The 24,305-nt window shown below is 36.9% G+C and overlaps 1 protein-coding gene across 1 annotated transcript; it reads right to left on the reverse strand.

The window, feature by feature from the left end:
• Positions 1-3,004: 3,004 nt before the first annotated feature.
• lingo1b (leucine rich repeat and Ig domain containing 1b) lies at positions 3,005-22,396 on the reverse strand. The gene is made up of 2 exons (XM_072380006.1): positions 22,127-22,396; positions 3,005-8,357 (listed from the first exon to the last, which is right to left on the reverse strand). The coding sequence occupies exons 1-2, from the start codon at positions 22,136-22,138 to the stop codon at positions 6,498-6,500; spliced, it is 1,872 nt and encodes a 623-aa protein (XP_072236107.1). The 5' UTR covers positions 22,139-22,396; the 3' UTR covers positions 3,005-6,497.
• Between the last annotated feature and the right edge of the window lie 1,909 nt (positions 22,397-24,305).

The following is a 24,305-nucleotide window of genomic DNA, read 5'->3' on the forward strand; positions in this document are numbered from 1 at the left end:
GCCTTTTGCTCACAAACCTAAAGCCTCTCTGTCACATTGTCCTTATAATTATAGGTGTCAAGCATGTTTACCATGTGCTACATCACTTACTCAGGTGAGGTGTAATGAGATGACTTCTTACTGATTGACCAAAGCATGCTGAGTGCACTTAACTGCTACTCCACACTCTGCTTTTTATAAATACAAAGTGCCCAAGGTCATTGGGAAAAAATCATGTTTCTCTGTACATATTAATGATATTCAGTTCTTTGAGGTGATGTTTCATTTAATATCTTCATGAAAGCTATTAAATGAAACAATGAAACTTCTAATTACTGCCATCATTTTATTTTAGTGTTTGACCTAATTCTGTCAAAATAATTATCTTATAGACAGTAATGAGTTGTAAGAACAATAATGTTAAAATTGGTATTAGATTTTTATAACCATATGCTTAGTTTGTGTATGTAAAGTAGCTTTGAGTGCATTTTAGTGCTGTGCAAAGAACTGTAACAATATTAGTTTGTTGATGTTATTAGCAATTATTTTTGAGTTTTTTTCACAAAAGAAAATTAATATATAAATAAACATTGTTATGAGGAAGTAAACAAAGCATATTTCATTCAGACTGATGTTTAAAAACCCATTATAAATGTCCAGAAAACAGTTAGAAGGCCCTTGCAAGCTGAGGTGGTTGAAATCATTGTAGTTTGATGTACTCTGCGACCTTTACTTCTCACAGCTGTAACTACATTAGTAAGTGGTGTGTGGGAGAAGCCACTTTCAGGGTCATGTCCTTAATGGCAGCTTTTAAATTATCTAGTGACTGTAGATAATTATCTATCTACAAAATATGCATGTTTTTGAACGCTGTAACTGTGTCTGTATTTCATTGTTTATGTGTTGTCTTTGTGAATCACACTCAGATAGTGAGTGCCCAAGGGGTGAACAAAGCATTTACCTCCCTTTGAGTACATCCAAGTGAGTCACCTGTGAGTTCATCCATGTGAGTTGGCTGTTAACCAGCAAATTAAACAGTTTAAAGCACAAATCATCCAAAAATAATAAGCAGCCTGCAACTTCTTTGTAGATCTCCAGTTGTTATAAACAACAACAACTAGATTTTGAAGGGTCATAAAAAGGTGTTAAGTTTTCTTTGTTTTTGTTTTTCTGGTGTAGGTGTCAGGTGACATATTAATATACATGAACTACATGTTTTGGGATTTAAGACAAATAATATTACAAGTGATCCTATAATAGATCAAACAGTTTGCCAAATGATTCTATGGGGGGATTTCTGATTACATGGACTGTTCCAGCACTTTTAAAGTTCCACATCACCAACACATGCTCTCTAGTTTATCTCAGTAATATAACTCCCATCTTAGCTGTCATAATACTTCATAATTTATCTTCAGTGTACCTTTCGTGTTCTCCCCTTAGGTTATTTCTGTGTTATTTACGGAAGAAATATTCATATTTTACATTTAGATTAACACACACCCTCTCTTTACAACCACACTCCCTTTCTATAGAATTGATTTCCATCTCTGTAGCAGTACATCAGCATTGACCAAATGAAAATGAAATGTTCTTACCGTTCTTTATGGTTGGTCCAAAAATCACAATGCCCTTTTTTTTTCAATGTTTTTACAGTAATATAGTGTTTGTCTTTTTATTAAGGCGAGGTTCCGACCAATTTGTCTGCTAATAAGTTGCTTGCTATTGATACAAAATAATTGCAATGTGTTTTTCCACGTTATCCCTTTCCCTGTTTCTCTAGACTGGATATTGTAGCAAACTGATGTGAGAGTTTCAGTGATTACTTGGTTCAGCAGTGTCAGGCTGTTTACCGCTTGTCTGTTTTTATAAGCCAGTCGTAATTCTGTGGAGTGTGGACTGCAAGTTTCTCTTGCTTGAAATTGAGGTATAAATAAAAATTCAGTCTTCAAACACGGGTACAGACTACCTACTGGAAGCTTTCCAGTAGCTGCCATGTTTCTGGTGCAGCTGAAGTAGAATGTGGAAGTGGAATAGAATCCCTATAAATCATAGTAGATGTGCAATATTTGTGTGAGCTTATCAAAAATGAATTACAAACACACTGTTTGAACTTAAATCAGTACTGAATAATCAGGGAACATTTTTCATTTAGGTAGAAGTGAGATTTCTCTCTGCAGACAGCATGACAGCAGCAGAGCTCTATTGACTAAACAGAAATATTCTCACAAAACATAAATGCATTGAGTCTAGGTTTGTTAAATCATTTGGTTTTGTTGTATGTAACCCACGCACTTAGAATAACTAGTTTGATAAATGTTGAAAAGAAAAAGAAACATGGAACAATTTCTTAATTTTATTTAAGCAATTCTGCTTTATCAAAATATGATGTTTCAACACCATCTACTAGAGTTAATTAAACTTATTTTGTGGGGTGTGGTTTCAACTTAATTGGGTAGGTTCAAATACTAAACTTACATTTGTTGTTGAATTAATCAGTATACTTTTTATGGGTGTTGAAATTTGCTCCATGGTTTTTTTCATGTTTATTCTACAGAAAATTTGTTTCAGTGTATGCAAGAACTCCAGACTATTAATCCGCTAATCTTGATGGCTTTTGGATGGATTCTCTCATTTAAATTTTACAAATTGCAAATTTTTAAATGTATTATTCTTTTTTATATAATGTAACCTTCTGTCAAATAAAAATGCTAATCTAGATTGTGAACTACCTCATATGATAGCTTACAATTATTGAGATGTTTTTGGAATGCCAACTTGCAATTCAAAGTTTGAATCAATAAAATTTTGCAGGGTTTCCCACACAATGTTAAGACTTGGGCCAACCACCCAAATATATCTAACAACCCACTCATGTGTTTTAATTTTCACATTGTAGCAACCTTTTTGACAAACCTTATTTACTTTCTGTGCAAGACTGTCTGTCCCTAAAGCTCCTCCTAGCTGCTTCAAGCATGGATAGCGAGACATTATTTAATATTTTAAGAATACAGACATGCTGTAAATGAGGCAGCTGACTACACAACTGCAGTCTGTTCTGTGAGTGACAGGATGAACAAGGACCACAGAACAGTTGACAGGCATTCTGTTCTAGTGCAAATAACCATGAATGAAATTGTTGAGTAGAAAGCACGCTGTAAGATATCGTTGTATTGAACTAGACTTTCACAGCTGTGTGAACCACAACCATGCTTGCACTAAGCCTAAGTTAACATTAAGTTGAATGAAATAAGAAAAGAGACAGTTCTGACAGATAAGTAAGGATACAGTGGTCTTATATGGTCTTGTTTACACAGATGGACAAATGTTCCCTTGAAAGTGTATATATGTGATATCACCACCACTTCTGAAAGCACTAAAGGAGTTTACAAGCTCATTGGCATGTAACAGCATCGAGTACTGTATTTAGAAAAGTACTGCAGAGGTTCTGTTAAAGTTCACTTTACTCTATGCCTCCTAAATAAAGCAATTAGCTTTGTGAAAATTACTTGCAGTTCAAGAGATCATTCAACTCCATTCATTTAGCATAAAATACATACCCTGTAGTATAAAATGCTCTTTATTTTAATAGAATTTCCATTTCCCGTTCCTTTTTTAACAGGTATTTTAAGAGTTAATGAACACATAATCTTCAGAGCAGACCTCAACTGTGAAATTAATTGGACAACATAAAATCCTTATGTGGCATGAAACTCCATATTACATATAAATATTGAGTATTGCTCAGCATAAAGCTGGAAATTGGGTTCTTAAGGCAACAATTTCATAAATTTCACTACTTTTGAAATGTAAAGTGACATAACTTCAGGACTTGAACAGAGTGCTCACGCTTATTGAGCTGCCACATAGGTAAACAAATCCACTTTGTTGTACTTAATAAGTTGTTACTCAGTAGTTATGCACCATGAAAAGCAATAACACTCTCCTTCAGTTTGGTTACATCAAAAACATGTTTACTAGATAATTAATCTGCTCTTTGGATTGCAGTATGTTCAAAACCCACAGCCATCAAAAGCAATACTATTGTGCCATAGCGTAATGTACAAGGAAGAAGAAAATACAGAAAAAAATGTATATCGCAACATTTTAACACATTTAATGTCAACTGTCCTTTTCTGGCTGAAAGGAGCACAAACTGTGACTTTATCCTTGTTCAGTGTGTTAACATGCACACTTTTAATTGGACCATTACCATGTTAAGGAAATACTCAAACCATTGAGTTGTAGATACAGTAAACTTGAAACTTGGTTGACAAAATTACTTGCCTGTGAAGATATTTACTATTTGAAGTTTTGGATTCTTAAGGACAACAGTATTAGAGTGCCAAGAGAAAACTTATGTAACACAATTTATTGATGTTGGAAAGTAGTAGAAAGGCCGCTGATTTGCGGAATTGGTTGTGAGGTACAGCTATGCATCTGTATCTAATTCACTGACAAGATAAAACAATTTTTTTATATTTGATAACTAATATTTTCCTAATATTACCAGGCCTTGACATTAAGCTTATATATTATAGTTGCCCAGAAGCCAAACTTACTTTTCCAAAATGAAGAACGTGAGACAGTAAAATAAAAAAAAAAAAGAAGAAAAAAAATTCAACAGGGATTTAGTCAGTTATTATAAGTAGTTATATACAAAACCTAACCTTGGCTGTGACCATTTGTGCAAGTACAGTGTGCTGTATTTAGGATCATCAACATGAGTATTTTGCTATTTATAAATCCTGTATCTGCCAAGGATGACATTACACTAAAAAGAAAATGATTTGCTAGGGAGGGGCTGTTTTTCTTTTCTTTTAACTTTATGAACAAAAATTTGTTGACAAGTATCAGCTAGCTAAAATCTGTCATTTTTGTTAAATGTTTTTAAGAAACTGTTCTTTCACTATTAGTACCATTTTAGGTTTATTTCTACGTTCATCTATATTATACCATAAAAAAGAAAACCTGTACAGTATCAACATTGTTATGGATGTCAGCAAGATAAATTTTTTCACCAAAGTGAAAAATATGAAATTTTAGTGTAAAAATAAAAAACTTACATTTTAAAGACTGCTGAAATGCCAGTAAAGTTAAACTATCAAAAATAATTGTAGTAATCTTACATTGGTGCTCCCACAGTAATAACGGAAACTGTCAGCAAATTAATATGTTTAATAACAACATTGATATTACACAATTGACCCAGATGGTTTTTCTTGTTGATGTGAAATAGTACATTTGTAAAACTTATTTCTAAGTGTTGACAGGTTCAGTTTTTGTATTAACATCATGGGCCAGCACTTGTCCAAGTTTATGGGAACTTCTCAGTCTATCATACCTTTTTAATGCTACCTTGCTACTATGGTGTAAACGTAACAATTATCATTTAACAGATAAGCCCCAATATTAGTTGGTCACTGATTTTAATTCAAACGTACATGTCTACTTTCTTTGAGATCTTCTGAAGAATAACAACTGACTTCATGCTGTTCTCTTGATTCACTCATTTCATTCACTTTGTGGCATGTTATGTTTCTTTTTTGCTTGTTTTTGTTTAGTTTTATTGGCTTTTTTTCATCAATTTGAATAAACCTACATGGTTAAAAGACCATCATAAACCCAAATCCAGGTGGCCTCTGTAACTGTGTGTTTGAGATTGTAAATCCAACAGAGTCTGATTGGTCCACAAATTGCGAACGCAGCTTGTGATTGGTGGACAGATTTGACACAAAGCAGCATTGATGGCTAGTGTATGGCTAACAATGGTAAAACTACATTGTATTTGCTTTTACTTGCCTCATTGGACAACTTCATGAGGCTTTTCACTTGCCCAAACTCACAGTTTATTTGCCTTTGGCAAGTGTACGGCCGTTAATGTTGAGCCCGATTACCCTCTTTTGATTTTTATCTTTTAAGTGTATCTTTTAGAAAGCACATTTTTTTCTGCGAAAATATAACTCTTTTCTGTTTCTTATCAATTTATCTAAAAGCAGTTGTCACACTTGTCAGCTGCTTTTATCTAAGTATTATAGGCACCAGAACATGGACACTTATGTTGTGTCCTTGTGCTTTGTATGTCTATCAGCGCAAAAAATAGACAAATGAAACAACAAGAATATCTTTTTTTTGCCTAAAAAAAAGTATCTGCTAATATCTAAATCCTTGTAAATATGAACTTCGTCATAATGTATAGTGTGCTTTATTCATTTGTTTCCCTTGTTCCCCTTATTTGGTTCTGTACTCTAATTAGGTTGTTGAGTGCATGTTAACATACTGAGAACCACCAATAGAAATTTACAGAAATCTTGGTATTTGAAATTCAACATTTGCGTTGAAAGATTCCGTCCCTGAAGTAAAAAAAAAATAATAATTTGGAGGGTATAGTGTCAAGATGCATTTGCTGCTGTGCAATTTCTATCGCTCATAAAATGAGTACATATGATAATTACGGATAGTATGCATCCTGACTGCAGTTTGTAAGCTTACATGGCCTCCTTTCCTCCTTTTGTTGTTCACATTATTTTCATATTGAATTGTACAGATGCCTCAGTTGGACTGGCTTCCTCCGTTTCCTCTTTACGTGGCACATATTCAACCTCAATACTTGACTTGGTATTGTCTTTCCCTCGACTCCAGAGGAATAATATTACAAGACAGAAGAGGACGACTCCAAGGAAAGATATAAATCCCATTGTGGTTGCAATGATAAGTGTCTTTACATCAAATGGAAATGGAACTGTGGCCCGGGTCACATTAGCACCTTCATCGCTTGGTTGGTTGGAAATGAAAGCAAATGTCTTGTTTGGCTGGTGGGGCCAATTCGGGGAGTAACTATGCACAAAAAGGTGAGCAGCTTTGGTGTCATTACCTGCTGCATTACTTGCAATACATAAGTAGGTGCCATTGTCCTGGATTTGTGCGTAGCGCACCTCAAGTGTACCCTCACTTGACACAGAAAGTCTTGACCCCATAGTCTTAGGAGTGATGAATTCCTTTTTAGGGGACAGCCACATTATCACAGGAACTGGATCACCCTCAGCCTGGCATACAAAATGAACTGTTGTTCCTTCATCTACATGGCTTTCTTGAATGTTGTGATCCACAATTTTTGATTTCTGGCAGATGAAATAGTTAGGAGGGAGAACATCTGGGAAATCTTTGAACTCTTTTCCTTGCACAACCTCAGGTGAAGCACACATGGGCTGCTGTTTGTTAAAATTGAGTCTCCATCGCCGGCGGAAGACCCACAGCAAGCGACAGTCACAGGCCAAAGGGTTGTCATACAAAGCCAGGGTCTCCAGGTTTCCCACTGAGTGAAAGACGGACTCTTCCAGGGTACTCAAGCTATTGCTTGATACATTGAAAACACGGAGGTGGTTGAGTCCTCGGAAAGAATAGGGCTCAATGGCCACCAATCTTCCACCTGCCAAATGAAAAGCCTGGAGCTTCTGGAGATTGAATAATTGGTTCCCTTCCACAGAATGAATAGGATTGAAAGACAGATTCAGAAACCGAAGGTACCTGAGGTGGCTGATGGCTTGGTAGGGGATGACAGTGAGATTACAGTTTGTAATGGACAAAGATGTGAGGTTAAGTCCAAACAAGCATTTTGGTGTCATGGTATCAAGGGCAGGCATATGAGAGATCTCCAGCGCTCTCAGTCGATACAGCCTCTTAAAAGAGTAATCCCTTATGACAGTGACATTCAGGTAGCGTAATCGAAGTGACAACAGGTTATGCAGATGGCTAAGGGCATCAGTTGGCACCGAGGCCAGTTTGTATCCTTCTATGTTGAGGCTTTCAAGGTTGCTGAGGCCATGAAATGATCGTGGTGAGATGAAAACGAGGTCATTGTCACCAACTTCCAAAGCCCTCAGGTTGTATAGCTCTTGGAACATGTAGTCGAGCAGAATGACAATTTTATTCTCACTTATATCCAGCTGTGTGAGATTGGTCAGGCCTGTGAATACTCCCAGCTGAATGAGTTTCAGCTGGTTGGTGCGCAAACCTAGAATTCGAAGATTCATGAGGTTGCTAAAAGCCCCAGGCTCGATGGATGAAATAGTGTTTTCGTTGAGTTGCAGCTCCTCCAGCTGAGGGTAATTAATGAACTCCTCAGGCCCAAGAGTTTTCAGACGGTTCTTGCTAAGGTCTAATAGCCTCGTTTCAGTGGGTATGCCCTCGGGAAGAGCTGCCAGTCTCCGTCGATGGCACACAACTGAACGCTCCTGGGCGTTGCAGTCACATCGAGAGGGGCAGCCAGTGGTGGAACCAGAAAGGACGGTGCCCAGCATCAGGATCAGGATGGGCTGCCAGCACGCCACCAAGTAGCTGTGCCCTCCTGCCTCTCCGGACACCATCCTAGTGTTTACCTGTCGAGACATGGAAAAATATAGGGTTTTTACATTTAGTTGATTTTAAGAAACAAAAGCTTTGATATTAAGAGGTTTCTATGAGTAGACTAATATGGAAACATCATTCAAATTTATAAAAAAGAAATAAAATAAACAAGAATATATTGTGACTTAAATGTTAAACAACATGTAACACTAAAATCAATAGTTTAATTTGAATATATATTAAATCTGTGACTGTTTCTTGAAATTCCAACCCATTTTACAAGTTTCATAATAAAACATAGAAATGATTTTCTCCGAGTCACAAATCGATTGTGTCATTTTTCTAGATATAACATTCAGTAGAGCTGAATACATTTCAGCTCACATTTGCAAAAATATTATCTTAACTCTTGTAGTTTCTGTACAAAATAATAATCAGTAAAAATGCTTTCAACTCCACAACTTGGCAAATATTTTAGTTGTATTCTCCCTTTCCCTGCATAGAATTTCATTACGGTGACTTTCCCCCAGAAGTAATGGAATCAGCCAATCAATAAAAGGGCTTGGTCATGGTCACACAAAGTAAGCATCATACTGCGCTTCTGAACGTGCTGAAAACAGTTACTGTCAATACTGCTGACACATTGTGTCTGCTTGTAAAAAACGATTTTTAATTGGCAGCCAAACATGTCAGTGTACATCTTATGGCTCCTTTAACATTTAAAAACTTAAAAACATCCCATGCCACTGCCTAGCTATTGACCTTGCAGTGATATAATGTACTGTTTACTACCAAGCTGTGATAGATGGATAGAGAGGTAGCTTGTCAGAGGAATTGGAACCCTTATTTGATTTTGACTCAGGGGCACTTCAGCTCTGCTTCTCACATCAATCATACGATTAAATATGACTTATATCTGTGGTATGGTCTCACAAGAGAGCTTCATATATTTATTTAAATTTAAATTTTTTTGATAAATGTGACTTTTAGGGTTGTAAAAAAACACAAACGGGTACTTGAATTCCCATGTTATCCTGAAATCTGTTGACTTGTTATTTTTGATAATATATCGTTTAGTTTTCAAAGGGGAAAAAAAGTCCATGATGAGATGTTGATGCACACTCTGTCCAAATATTCATTATGGTGTCAGAATGTGTGGGAGCTGAACAGGCTCTGCAGGGCCTTTCATCAGTTCTAATGTTTTAGAAGAGTGCTTCAGATTTTAGTGTAGCGTGTTTTAGAACCTGTTTGGCTGTCTACCATGCAGTTGTACCTTTGAAAAAAAAATTTGAATGCGATAAGGAAGAGTAGAGTAATTATGTTATTGTTATTTGAATTTCCCCCTCTGGGGGATAAATAAAGTATTTTTCTATTCTATTTCTATTTCTATTCTATTCTATTCTATTGCAGCAATACAAAGTATACACTCGTAGTAAATTAAGGTTGTGATGCTGAAGCTGCTTGGATTGAGGTCTGAGGAGTCCTAGTGGAACAATAATGGCAGCTTGCATTTTCACTTCTTCTGGAACCATTTATTTCCGTTGGCTGCATATGTCAGATACTTTAGGTATCAGTCAGGTGTGTGTGTATGAAAGAAGCATACTAACAGAATGACAGCTGGAAAGGTCTCATTTGACTTCTCACTATTATTTCAGTAATGACGCACATTTCTAAATGGTTAGCATGTTTTCAGGCTTTTCCAATTGGATGATGAAATATATTCTAAAATGGACTGACTTTACACTGACTGGGCATAACATGACAACCACTGACATGTAATGTTAGTTACACTGGCCATCTTCTTTCAATGCAATGTTCTAAACAAATCTGCAGAGCTGTCACACCCATGGCAACAGCACTCTGTCACTGTAGTTGAGTTTGAGATGTTCCCCTGCGTACAAACTCTGTGTGTCTAAAATGATCTACATTTATATAGGAAGCAAGACCAATCCGAGGTGACGCCACCCCACCACTTATAGAGCCCAAAAGATCTACTGTTAACGCCTTCCCCCCAACACGTTGGTCAGAGCTTTTTTTGAGGCCTTAAGAGGTCCAGAATTAAAAGTAGTTTTGTGGTCATAATAATATGGCTTATTGTGTAAAAATGTTTAAGTGCATTTGAACAATTAGTTAAATTTGCAGGGTAAGCACACGCTTAAGATTGATTGCTGGTGACAGGTTCTGAACCTCAGTATACTGAAAGATTACTAAGAATTAAATGTAGGAAACATGTAGGAGACATTATCTGTTTGATGCAGAATGCATGATGCATGATTCATGATTCAGAATGTGGTAAGAGAAGAAGTACTGTTGATGTAATCGGGCCTTATGGTGCATGTCTACTGCTTCTTAACCATTTTGTTTTGACCTTGAGGAAAGCATTACTGTAGAGGCCACCTTATAATGGAATCACAGCACCTACATGCCACTAAACTCTCACACCACAACTATTCTTGAAAATATGTTTATTTGACAGAAACAGATCTTTGATATCGGTTATTACAATGAAATGGTATCGCAACACACCCGATTTTTCAATATGTAATGTTTATTTTTTTTAAATATACACACACAGACAGACTCACAAGGTGAAAATAGCACCACCTCCACTCTGGCACTTGGTAACTGCCTATCATCTATCGGACTGTCCTCAAATGCAGTTTAAAGTTTTTACATGAGAGGCTTGAAAGACTTTTGTCACGTGAGGGAATATTTGCCTTGATCTATTTTGCCACAGTAAATGTGCCCACTTTGATTGTCTCCTTTCATCTTTTGATAGCATTGTGCAGGGGAACAATATGAGTGGACAAGCCTTTTTTTTTTCTGCCCTTTTATGACTGCTTGCATTGCCTCTGTGGACTTCTCACCCTGTCATAGTCGTGTCTCAAAAGAAAGTCTTTGTTCAACATTAGTCCCTTGTTGCCCCGACTGGCTGCACAGTTTTGTGTGGTTTGATGCTGGTCAAACTGAGAGAAAGGTGTGCACTTCATGGGTCAATGAATGTCTGCAAGCAGTCTACAGACAAATTAGCTCTATGCATCAGTGCATATATACCTTTCGGCTGTTTTCAGTTATTAAATACCTTTGTTGTGCTGCAGAAAATTGGAAAGGCTATTAGGATATTTACATTAGAAGGGTAACAGGGCCCTCTAAGGAAAGATTATTCAATCTTCTCTGCTGGAGGCAGGAAAAAATGTTTATGAAAAACTACTGCAAGCTAACCAAATTGTGATTGCAAGCTTTCTCATTTATTGCAATCAGCTTTTGTTATGATACTATAAACTATACACTGTCCCCCATTGAACAGTCGCCTGTCTCAACATATCACCACTGTCTTGCATCTTTATTTAAATAATTTTGCCTTTTGTTATTTGCTGAGCAGTGCTGCCTGTTGATGCACCTTTGTAGTGATCTTAATTTTTTTCCTTCTGCTTGTCTTTCATGTGTACTTTTACCATCAATGCATTCATTCTTTGATCATGAGCATTGATTGAAGTTAAAAAGCTTTAACTTCATTGTTTAGTTTTTTTTTCACAGTATACACAGCAAAAATGGTATCCTTTAGGAAAACAATGAATAATTTGACTTGCACACCCTGCGTATTTTTGCCAGTCATGCTTTATTACATGATTTTAAATGTATTACTATCCAACTGAAGCTTCAGTTTTTCTCATTTTTAGTATGAACTTGCTTGTTAGACATAATTTGTTGTTGAGCAGCAAACATATCCCAAACAAGCTTTAGTTACTCTGCAGCTGTTTAGAGAATAGTGAGGATGAAAGGAAGTGAGGGTACTGCTGAAATGTACCACAATAAATATGTAAAGGATTTAAGTGATGAAGATTGCCTTCACTGGTATGTTTGTGTTCAAGGCATGATTTCACTTCAACTGAGCAAACGACTAAAAACAAGAATCAGAACCTTATGGGCTGCATGATTTTGAAGTGGACAGGTCTCACAGGACATTTAAAGGCTGATCTATACCTACAATGTGTCACAATGTTTGTGCTTTTCATGACTGACCTGGAGATGTACATTATGTGCAAACAGCCTGGCAATGTACCTTTACAAATGTATATGGCCAAATACTAGAATAAATCCTCGATGAGAACAAACACTTCAAATCTGTATTTAGGATTTAGTTTATCCTCACCCTCCACCAGAATGAGCAGCTAGATAAGAAAAATCCCATGAAAGCCAATCCTCCATGTAAGTCAACGTTTAAGTTAATAACCTTTGCAAACCTAAAAGGAAAGTGCATGGATTGATGATCCATCAGCCAGGATTAGATGCTTAGACAGAACAAAATGTTTCAGTGTATGGAACTACCCCTGTTGAGATGCAGAAGCACACCTGCATGGGGTCATCAAGTTCTCAATCTTTCTCTTTGCGACAGATGTGTCCTATAGGCTCTCGGGCTTTCAGCCAGAGACGCACAAACTTTTTTCTCAGAAGTTGCTGCAGTCAAGACACCGTGTCTACGTTTATTTTGGAAGGAGAAGGAAAATGGCAATAGGAGTCAGGATAATTATAATGAAGGTTGTGCAGGCTGTGCAAATGTAGAGGGGTTCTTTTTGAAGTTATGTTTCATGCAGTAAGTGTTTAACTGACCTGGCTTCTGTGTGTCTATAACACAACATAAATAATAATACTGTAGCTCTGTTATAGTTTTTCTCTAAAATAAAGAGCTTGGTATTCATAATTTCAAATTTCAGAAGGGCTTAAGTTTCCGAAGACCTCCCCAGAAAACCCAGATATCATTTGGCTTCTGGTAAGTGACCAGAAGCCAAATGATATTCACACAAAATTATTGCGATGAGTTTTCAGATTATTTCCTTTTTTGGAATAAAAAAGCTTTTTCCCATGTTATTGTAAACATTACATTGGCCAAAAAAAAGTCATTCAAGGACTTTAGAAACACTAGTACACTAAATTATGAAGGAATAACTAAAGTTTTTCGGGTGGCTTTTGAGCACAGGTCTACAAGTTTATTGCAAAAAACCCCAAAGAAAAACACAACAAAGGACTTAAGCCTTTCGCGCTTTTGCTTTTGAAACAAAGTCAGGGAGATACAAGTGTATTAAAATCCATTTTATTCATAGTGAATAGTTATCAGTTTGACAGGTGACACTGGAGATGAATGGCTTTGGAGCTGGCAAGGAACATGAAATGATCACGGCTGCCTGTTCTCTACCTAAACAACATCAGCAGCAGCAGCTTTGGTTAGTGAAACAAAGACAAATTACTTTACATTTTCTTTGTCCATCTCACAGAGCCTTTAACTTGGACTAAAAAAACCTTTATCCAGTTATCAAGGATTGTAGATGGTAGTGATTGAGGTTGGCCAAGTAGGTTCTAAGCTTCCAGATAAATTACTTATTTTAGCACAAATCTTTCTACAATCTCACACTGTGGTGTAATCACTTGTAAAGCTGGTGTAACAAAATATAAAAACACTTTCTCTTTTTTGTACACCAAATCAATAAATGATAGACTTTTAACACTGAATGCTGCAATGCATTTAACAGTTCACCCTAATGCATATAATATGTGTTTTTGAAACAAACATTTTCATGCTTCATTGCCCCGTCAAGTTAAGGCTACAGACTGTGTACACACCTCCGTAGGACCAGTAGGACCAAGGCATTCCAATAGGTCTCGCCAATAGAAAGTCAGTAATAATTGCATCTATCTGACATGTTCCTCTCCTGCGCTGTCAGTCGGGAAATAATCAGATTCACTATCAGAGTGCCCTCACCTCCTGTGTGGTCAGTGGATGAGACCTGCATATAATTTCTGATCGTCCATAGTGCAACTAAGACTTCAAGGTAGTGTAAACCGCTCATTGTGTCATGAACTGTTGATAAACATCAATTCAACATTTCCATTTCGATTTAAGATAACTTGGCATTTAAAGCATCTTGAGCCATCACTGATATTTGTCAGGGATGCTCAAAATAATTTTCATGGAACCTCTCTAGGAAGAAATTTTGATATGCAACTGAAGAGCACCGTACTGGGTTGAATGTAAATTATGCACATTGTTCTTTAGCATGCCATGCTCTGAAAACACCCTTGCTGAATATGTGTGAAATTTAGTGAAAATGTAGTTATCATTAAATCATAAGAAATCAAGTTGTTTATGCTACTATGATCTTGATCTTTGACTAACTTATTTAAATCAGTACCTAGTATTAACGTTACTACCACTGTGGCCGTGATGCACTGATCTGTTTGTCAATCGTCATGAAATACCAACAGAAGAATGCTTCACCAGTGCCGGGCTCAATAAAATTTGTGTGTTGCTGTGAGCTTAGATGCTAATGGTGTACAAATGAGCGAAATGTGCCAACGACCAGAGCTCTTAAAAAGATGTGTGTGGAACTTCAAATATATGAATGAAAAGTGCAAACCCAGCTTATATTTTTCACACGCCCTAAACACTGTCTTTATACTGACTTTCTGTGATAAATCAGTTATAGTATTGCTTCACTCAATAACATGCTGGCAGTGAAAAGCCGGAATGGCTGTCATTTGCTCTTTTGGAGAAAACCTCTTCAAACATTGTTTTTTTTTATAAAAACCTTACAAAATTTTTTGTCCTCTAAATCCTTTGTTTTTTTCAGCCTCTGAAGAAACTATACATTTATTAAAGCCCATTAAGAGATTAAGCTTTAATTGTTAACTTCTGGCTTTTCCTTATGTATGTGGACTCAAATTCCTGTTTTCAAACTTGAGAAAAGTGACTCAAATTCAGGTCTTATGCAAGAAGTTGATAAGTTCTTCCTTTGCCCATTCTTCACCTTGCCACCTAGCGTCATAAAATCTCTGCTTATTAAACAGAAAAATAAATAGTGGTGTCTTCCAACATTGTAAACTCTCTAGCTGTTATTTGTTAAAGATCTTAAAGACAAAAATATTTTTGCTGAATTGTTCGTCTTAGTTTATATTCAAGGCTACGGTGAGCAGCTAAATAGAATCAGACAGTGCACTTGAAAACAAAGCCATAGCTTAAGAGCCTGCGAGTACTATGGTGTTCTTGTGAGTAATGAGAGCCAATAGAAAATGGCCTAAGGCTGACTCATGGTTACTTACTCATTCAGTATGCATTTGGATTCTACACATTCTTCTGGACTCTGAACTGCCAGGTTGCTTGAGAAATGGTCTGGTAATTACTTTCATTTCGGAGCTTGTTTGGCCTTTTATTTATTGTGTCTCATTGGGCGCCTATATGTTTCACTGTCTTTACCAGGCTCTCGACTCTCCAGAAGCTACTAGCTCCTGCTCTGCCATTTCAAACCAGTCAGGCAGCATACAAGCAGTGTGTGGGAACCTCTGAGTCGGAAGCTTTTGAGCTGGGAGCTGTTACCCACAGCTTTATGTGCGGGGTCAGTGAGAGCCATAGGGACTATACCAGACTAGTGAACCAAAACAAGTAACGAGAGATGTCTGAAGGCGGCACAGAGCCAAGGCGATTTTTTTGTCCTCCTGCGGATGTCCGTTTGATTTTGTGTTGATATGAAAAAATTGTTTGGGGAAATGTAATTTACCATAGAACTTTTTAAAAATAAAATCTTTTTATGGCTTTAACATGCTGCCTTGATTAGTATTTTACTGAATTGAGGTCTACTTGAAGGCATAAAGTTGAGATATTTGCATTCTGCTAAATTTGTACTGGCTCAAAATGTAAAATGCCAGTCGGATTTCCATCCCCATGACCAATGTATCCAAGGAACTTTTCCACAAATTATTCTTTCTGTACTCCTGTACAACTGTTTCAGTATCGCCATGCAGATGTTTCTTTGTTCATTGACAGTCTAAAAAGAAGAGGCTCATTCTTCATTAAACCCATTCCTTCTGAAAGTCAAGTAGGATAAGCTGGAAATTACACTAACCTTTATCCTTTACTCACCATCAGGGAATATAATATAAGATGTTTTGAGCTGTAATTGAAAAGAAAGGATTGAATGCTAACTAAAGAATATTTAACTTCTGTCAAGCCTCTTATAACTCTTCCTAAAAGGTACAAAGAGAAATTTGAGTTCTTTTAATCAATTAACTAGCAGCGGAATAAGTACGCCGGAGTGCCTTGCCATTTTTTTCTGATGCAATAAGACTTTTAGCTATGAATAGTGTTTTCAAAATGCTTTCTCAGAGTTTTGATTTTTTTTTAGCTCCTTGAGTCCTTTTCAAGGAATGCATCAGCTTGTGGTGTTTGAATTAGAAATGCAGCATACAAATCCCAGAGTAGTAACTGCTTACTTCCACAGTTATCATAGCTTTAAGGATAAAGACATGAAGAGGAATGAATTATTGTCCTTTCTATCTTTTAGTGTAATGCAATTTTTTTTAGATCACACAGTTCATTAGATGTTAATGTGATGTGCTTTAGCTGAATAAAAAGAGACTATTTGTATAGGTAAAACATGAAAAAAGAGTTATAAGAATTTTTTTTTAAAATTAAAGCAAGACAGTTAAATATAGAATTTCAGTCATTGACAATTAGTGGTAGGCGATAATTCTGGGATACAGAGTAGTTGTATATCTACATCCTGCATCTGCCTTTCAAAATTATAACATATCTATGTTTTTACATTAGATGAAACTACCAAACATCTTAAGAAATTATACAATCACTATGTTTTAAAGGCCTCCGGAACTTTACATGCTAACATTTCCTTTTGCAAATTGTAACACGCCTATTTTATGCTTTATGTGAAAGGTTCACAGATTTTGATTTTGCACAGCTAATAAATGTTCAAAAGCACTAATAAGGAGGAAGGAGGAGATGGATGGTGACGTTACAATATAAACTTTCACAACAGAGAACGAGACACACCTGACCCACTATTGACCAACAACTATTCATTTTTCTACTTCGCTGTCAGTTGTATTTGGTCAGGATCAGCTATGAAAAAGACATGGTTCAGCTTTGATAATTCATTAATGCATGGTTACAGATTTGCACCATGTTACTTAAACACGACTCTGCATAACATGAAATACAAAATGAAAATTTCACCTAATTTATGTCTTCATTGTGACACTTATTTTTGCGACTTTAAAAAACTATCTACCTATTAAATGTGTTCTTTCGAGTGTGGGCTGTCAGTAAAGCATAAATTCAATGTACAAACTTTCCATACATCTGTAAAATACATAGAAAACAGACCACTTGTTTTACAACTTTTTAGACATATGAGTAAAATTGAAGAATGACGTAAAGACAGGTAAATGGAAAGAGATGGCCTTTGCAAAATGTCCACTGTGATCAGCTCCATATTATATAATTATAAGTCGTGCTGTGTTGACTTTGAAGCCACCCAAGCACACAAAGATCAGGCAGCCTCAGTTCTCATTCCGACGACTGCTGCCTCTGACCGTCTCATATTTAGCATAAAGCTGTTATAATTAAATTTATATGAGGAGAGCTGCTGCAGAGCTGCAGGACTGTGACCTTCTGAATACATTTGTAGAACGCAAATTTGAGTATCCTGTGACAGATCTGCCTCTGTCTGTCACCTATCCATCCTGGAGACACTGTATAAACACATAGTCTGAGAGCTTTCACCACAATCACTTTCACTGTATCCTTTGATGTTACCCATCATGTTGCTGCATCTTTATCTGAGATGGATCTTGTTACAGAAAAAGCTTTCATAGTAACATCCTAGATGTTTTCTGGCTAGTTTAGCCATTGCTCATTTCTGGGCCAGCACAAGTGAACTGTTATGTGCAGAAGTGCCCTGGTTTTAGCTGTAAATAAAATGGTCTATAATTAGAACCCAATATCAGGCTTGAGAAAAATGACCATTAAACTTGAGATGAAAGTAACATTTTTCATCCTGTAACAGTCCCCCTCACACTGCATGTACAGTTAACTCTCACAGCATGTGGCTATGTGTGGCTTTTATTTCAATATATTTGTTTATATTTTCCTCAAATATTTTTCCCCCTTACTTCCACAAATATGTGACTTGTCAGCTTCCCTCCTTTTTCATTTGAGCTACCTTCACTTTGATGATCCTATATTTACTGTGAGGAAATTGGCATGTTTTTGTTATTATGTAAACTACTGCATCTTAGAATATTAAGCATATGGTGGCAGCATGGAACAAAGCACTTTGAATAAAAATGGCTGAACTGCTTTGCTAGTGTCTACCTGCTTGTATTCTATAGCTTTTTGTACTGTAACATGTTTGTTTGTTTGTTTATTGATTTGATCCTAGTTACACGTCTATCATTTTCTTAGACATTACATACCCTATATCATCATGCATACATACAATAAAATATGTATGATTTGAAACAGCAATAATATTTTGAAGATAAATAACACAGACAAGATAATGAATTTTATTGGCATTAGGAAGAAATGTTATTATATGGCACTGATCATATCAACTATTATTTTCTACAGAGATTAACAAACAAGTGAAAAGATGTCTGCTTATAAATGTGTTCATATTTCAGTATATGCAAGATTAATTAATTTGGTTTAATATACGCAAACAAGTTCAAAGGTGAATTATCAAAACATTTACATTTCTTAACCAAAGAGATTTTGTTTCCTAAACAGTTGAAAATGATTGGACCATAGCAGGGAAGCAGCTTCGTTCTTTCCTGAGATGTCTCAGTAAAGGGAGTTTGTCGTCTACTCTGTTATCTAACTTTATTTCACTTATACTGCATTAGAAAAAGATTACAGATTGACTTTGAGAAGAAGCAATTCTTTGAAACCAAACTTTACCATATGAGATATATGAGGTGTTTTTAGATATGTTGACATGGACCATGGATTGGGGCCCTGAAGTCAAAGGCACCTAGTTTATTGGTAAAATAGCTACTGATTTGTGTGGCTGTGATTGAAGAAAAGTATTATCTTTAAGCATGTCTGCCATTTCACCAACTAGATTGCTGTCCGTCTCACTGAGTTTGTGGTAGTGTCTTGTCCGAACAACAAAACAGTCATTCAGGCAGTATTGTAGTTAGCGATGAATCTAATTAACAAAGTCTCATCATAAACAAACACCTAATAACAACTTACTCAAAAGGTTTGCTTGTGTGTAGGGCTAACACAATTGAATTGACATACTAATAAATGCAATTAAAAATCTAGTTGCCATTTTCTGTTCATGCCATTGGTAGTTTTAGGATAGTTTAAATCCAAAATGTGCCAGTGGCAGTGCTTTGGTGTTTGACTTTACACCTAAATAATGTCAATAGACACTCAGAAATACCGTTGGTAGAATATTATAAGTTGAGATCTCAACAACTTGGATATTTATTTAAATCCATGGATAATGCATGAATGAATAGTTTTCTACTCATTGAATGACCACTTGCTTTTAATTATCCATTTAATAATGGATAATAGATAATAAATAACTTACAGATAATCTTCAATTGACTGCAAATCCCCCATGCAGTTTAGGGGCTTTTATCCATTGTAATGGTTTCACAGCTGACACAGTCACATGTTTTGTTCAGTCTCACTGCTGACTTCCCTCTGTAAAGCTGCAGTAGGCAGCTGTTTTTTAGTAAAAAAGCACAGAAAAAGCCATTGTTATCAACTTGTTCGACAGAGGGTGGCCAGCCATGGATGGTTGTTCACCGTTAGTATAACACTGCAGCACAGTTTGTGTCTTTCTACATAGACTTAAGACAAAACATGAAGAAAAGCTCATTTTCTTTATTCAAACTATTTGCTTTACCCCAGTGGGAAATTGGCAACACAAGGGACTTTCTACTGCTATTACTTAACTGTGTCTTTGAGAATATAAGAATGCCAGTGCTTCCCTTCACTAGTGTGCTATCTTGTCATACTTGAAAATTAAAGAGTTATAATGAAGACAGATTTTTAAATCATGCCTGATTCTCCAAGAGTCACACTTTGCTCCCATTACACTAGTTTGAGTAGAGTCTTTTATATACTTTGGTTATTATACAATTTGATTTTACGAGTATACAATTTCCATTTCTGTGGCTTTGTTTTTGTTGTCGTTTGTTCCAGCTGCTATTAATCAAGTGTGTTTGTTTAGCAAAGCTGACAAGTAAAGGTGCCTTCAAATTAACAGTTGAAGTTACCATGACTCCAGGGATCTTTCTCATTGCTGTAGCTTGTGTTTGAGCTGGTGGTTTGTGAGACAGCAGAGCAGGCAGATATCAAGGGTTTGGGATTTTCATGTTGTGCTAAAGACTTTTTCAAATAGATCAAACACATTTTTTGTATTGCTTACTCTTACATCAAATTGCAGATGGGTAAAGGTGGCAGCTAAGGAGCCAGATGTTCAGGAGGCAAAGTCAAGTCAATGGTAATATTACTCTGTAAAAATGTGACTGTCATCTTATGCCTTTAACAAATACAGAGTCATAATACAGTGAAGAACATTTTGTTGAATTACAGGGTAGTATAAAGTGCCTTCTTATACAGCCCTATGGGGAAAAATGAAGTCCAAGCTGTATAATCAGAAACTTTGCTGATATTGCATTTGAAGTCTTAAATGTTGGAGTACTTAAGCATGCAGACCAGACAAACACAACAAACTCCTACTAACAGCATCCATCCATCCATCCATTTTCTATACCGTCAATCCGTTAATCGGGTAGTGGGTCCTACTAACAGCATGTAATATATATTGCAAAAATGATTGCATGGATTTCTGAAAAAGTGTTTGCACAGTAACATTGAGGATTTAAATTATTAATTTTTTTACCAATCAGAAATTCAAGTCATAAACGTGGGTTGCAAATTCAAGTTTTTTTGTTGACAACTTTGGAGCTGCAGATGTGCTCACAGTGACGCATAAATAACGCCAGAAGAATGAGACTCCACACAGCCATCATAACCTGATTAGTGGCTTCCAATTAAAAGCTGTCTCTAGTCCATAAAACCTCGATATGAAGAGAAAACCCTATCCTCGGAGACTGTTGGGGGTCTATTACTCGCAGTGGTCGTTACTGCACTGTTGAAAACAGAGAGGATGAGTCCCTTCATAGCTGTCTGCCTGCTGGAGCGTTGCAGCCATGATTATAAGGATGCAAACACAACAGGCAATAAAAATTAAATCATGAGATATTGTTCAATTGGCCTGCATAAATAATCAAACAAAGTCGCGCCCCCACGCCCACCCTCGCCATCAACACTGCCGCCATCCATCTGTCTAACCTGTGGCAAATCAAACACCTGCACCAGCATCCCTCATCGCCTCTGGAAATGGCCAACAGCAAATGCTTGCTGAGGATGTGTGTCAGTCTTGATAAGTTTATTGCCATTTGAAGGAACAGGAATGTTAATGAGCAGATTAGAGAGCAAAAACAAACCACCATGGCAAAACACCTGGGGGAAACCATAAAACTGAAATGATAGTCCTCATTGTTTCACATTTATCTGTGATTTAAAAGAGTAGAACATAGGTGTTTTTGCATGGATGCCACAAACACATACAATATAGTAGTTACAGTACAAATGTATGTGTATGAACACCTTGGAAAATATCTAACCCACATACTGTTCATTCAGATGCCACATCATTGATATGTGGTCCCTCAGTATAATCCCAGATTGCAGAGCAGAAGAGCTAAATGAAACCCATCTGGATGACAATGCACAATATAAATCTGGAGCTATCATCTTAGAATAATTCCCTTTCTTTACATCCCCTCCATTTGCCTGGGGTGCACAATTTTATTCCTGACATTAATTTGCTCCCTGGCGATCCCTTGGCCCCACCACTGCACCATAATAAATCTGATCCAGTGACTCAGTGCTCAAAGCCCACCATAGAGACAGAGTACTTACCAGGACTGTCATGCAGAGAATTCTAATTCAGGCAGCTCCATGTTGCCAAGGAAATTCAAAATGCCTCCGAAAGCATGGAGTCAGGGATGCGGGATTCAGGGCAGGCTAGATTCAAATGGGTAAGAGGGATATATGCCGAGATGAGAATCCCTTGTCTGAGGGGCATTTGAGAAATGCCTTCGTCCTCTCCAGATGCGCTAAATCCGGCAGCACTGATAGGCTGACATGTAAACACACAGGCGGCACTGCTGGCTCACACACGCTCACATACATGCTACACCTAGCAGAGAAAGAGAGGAAGAGGGAGGGGCAGCTGATGAGAGGCGGAGGGAGGAGCTGCAGTGCTCTGGGAGAATGAGAGGCACAGAGCATAGGCAGTGAGGGGAGTTGAAAAGAAATGGAGAGAAATGTTCTCTGATTGCATTGGCAGCATCTTCTTTTGACATTTGTTCAATGTACTTTCTTCTCCTATATATTTATTTGAATGGTCTGCTTAAAAGGGGTCTATGCTGCAGCAGTAGAGGGAAATTATGCTGAAAGAAAAGGAGGCCAGTGAGGGAGAAAGTAAACTGAGGGAAATAAAAAAGTGTGTTTGTCTACCATCTTTAAATGTTCAGACACCTAGAAACATGTCTGCTTTCTCGTATAGTACTCCATATCCTGATCTCTCTGATGGAGAATACAACTTTTTTTTCTGTTATTGAAAGCAGAATATGTTCAAACTCATGACAAGTGTGCTCCAGATATCCAACCATAAACATGACACTGCCGCACATCTAAATATATTCAGTTATGGAGAGGAGGAAAGAAATTACAAGAATATACAGTACATATATATATGTATACATATATGCGCAAAAGTCTTGAGCCTCCCCTCATTTCTTAACATGTTGCCTCCAAGAATTGGAGTAGTTCTTAACAATAGTTCCTCTTTCTGCTTTCTGAACATTTTTCATTTATTTATTTTTTTTCATTGGCTGCTACTTTTTCTACCCAATTTCAGATGAATGTGTTTTTTGTTTGTTCAGCTGCTTGATACTGACGTATTCAAGCAAAAAAAGTGCCACGTAAGTAGCTCAAGGGATGAACTGGTGTTGCGTCTATGCATACCACAAGTTAGCAAAGAATAAATTTCAAATAGTGTCTTCTATCACAGTTAGATTTTAAAAAGACACAGGTTGACAGGCGTAAGATGGTATTTGTGCACCAAACGTGCATCCCAAAGAGCCATTAACTGCGAACTGGACATATCTAGGTGGTGTGTCTTGACAAGTGAAGGACAAAAGAAGAAGGAACAGGCCAAAAAACAGAAAAAACACATAAAAAAAACCACTTACAGTATGCAAAGCTTTTCTGCTAAAGACAGACACTTTAAGACATATGTGGATTGGACGGACGACCTTTCTCTTTTTAAATGATGTTGCCAGACTAGGATTATTGCCACCCACGGTGCAAAGTGAAGAAATAATCAGAAGAACTTACCTTTGCTGCGAGGGGTGAGGTATAGTGGAGAGAAAATGTGCCTTAACTGTGCTAACGGTTTTATGGGGCTGGCACTAACACTCTGGCAGTGCCAAGGTGGTTCCACAGTCAGGAAGTGTTTACTGGAGATTAGAGAGCAGAGGATTTAGTTGAGAGTTGGTGGAAATGAAGGGCTCTTGGCCACTGAATGATATGTGAAAAAAGCTCACTGACATAAAAAGAAATCTATATTTTATGTTATACATTTGCTTGCATATTCTTTAGTGTATATTAAAGTGATGTATTTTCAATTTCATCTCATTAACTTGTGACATCTAACCTGAACAGGAAAGTCCATCCCACTTTTGTACTAAATCTATTCGACAAATAGCACTATGCAGAGTAAAAGACAGCCAATGGTGGCACGACTCTGCTGGACAATAAAACACATAGACGGGAGAGTTATTTAGACAGTTAAAAAACGCGACGCACTCTGCACCAACACAGCATAAAAGAAATGTATGCCAACTACAAGCTAATCTAAAAGAAATGAGTTATGCACCCTCGTAAAAAAATGAAAATAGATGAAAGGTTCTGCTGAGGAAATCTGGTTGACATTTGGGGATAAAAATCCAGGGACGCGAAGATGTATGTGTAACATCTCATATTTTTATGTGTGGAATAGGACTCTGCCCACTGTGTCCACCTTTTGGGCCAA

This window comes from Leuresthes tenuis, unplaced genomic scaffold, assembly GCF_036924035.1.
Source record: "Leuresthes tenuis unplaced genomic scaffold, fLeuTen1.0.hap1 SCAF_2, whole genome shotgun sequence".
In the NCBI taxonomy this organism is placed as follows: Eukaryota; Metazoa; Chordata; class Actinopteri; order Atheriniformes; family Atherinopsidae; genus Leuresthes; species Leuresthes tenuis.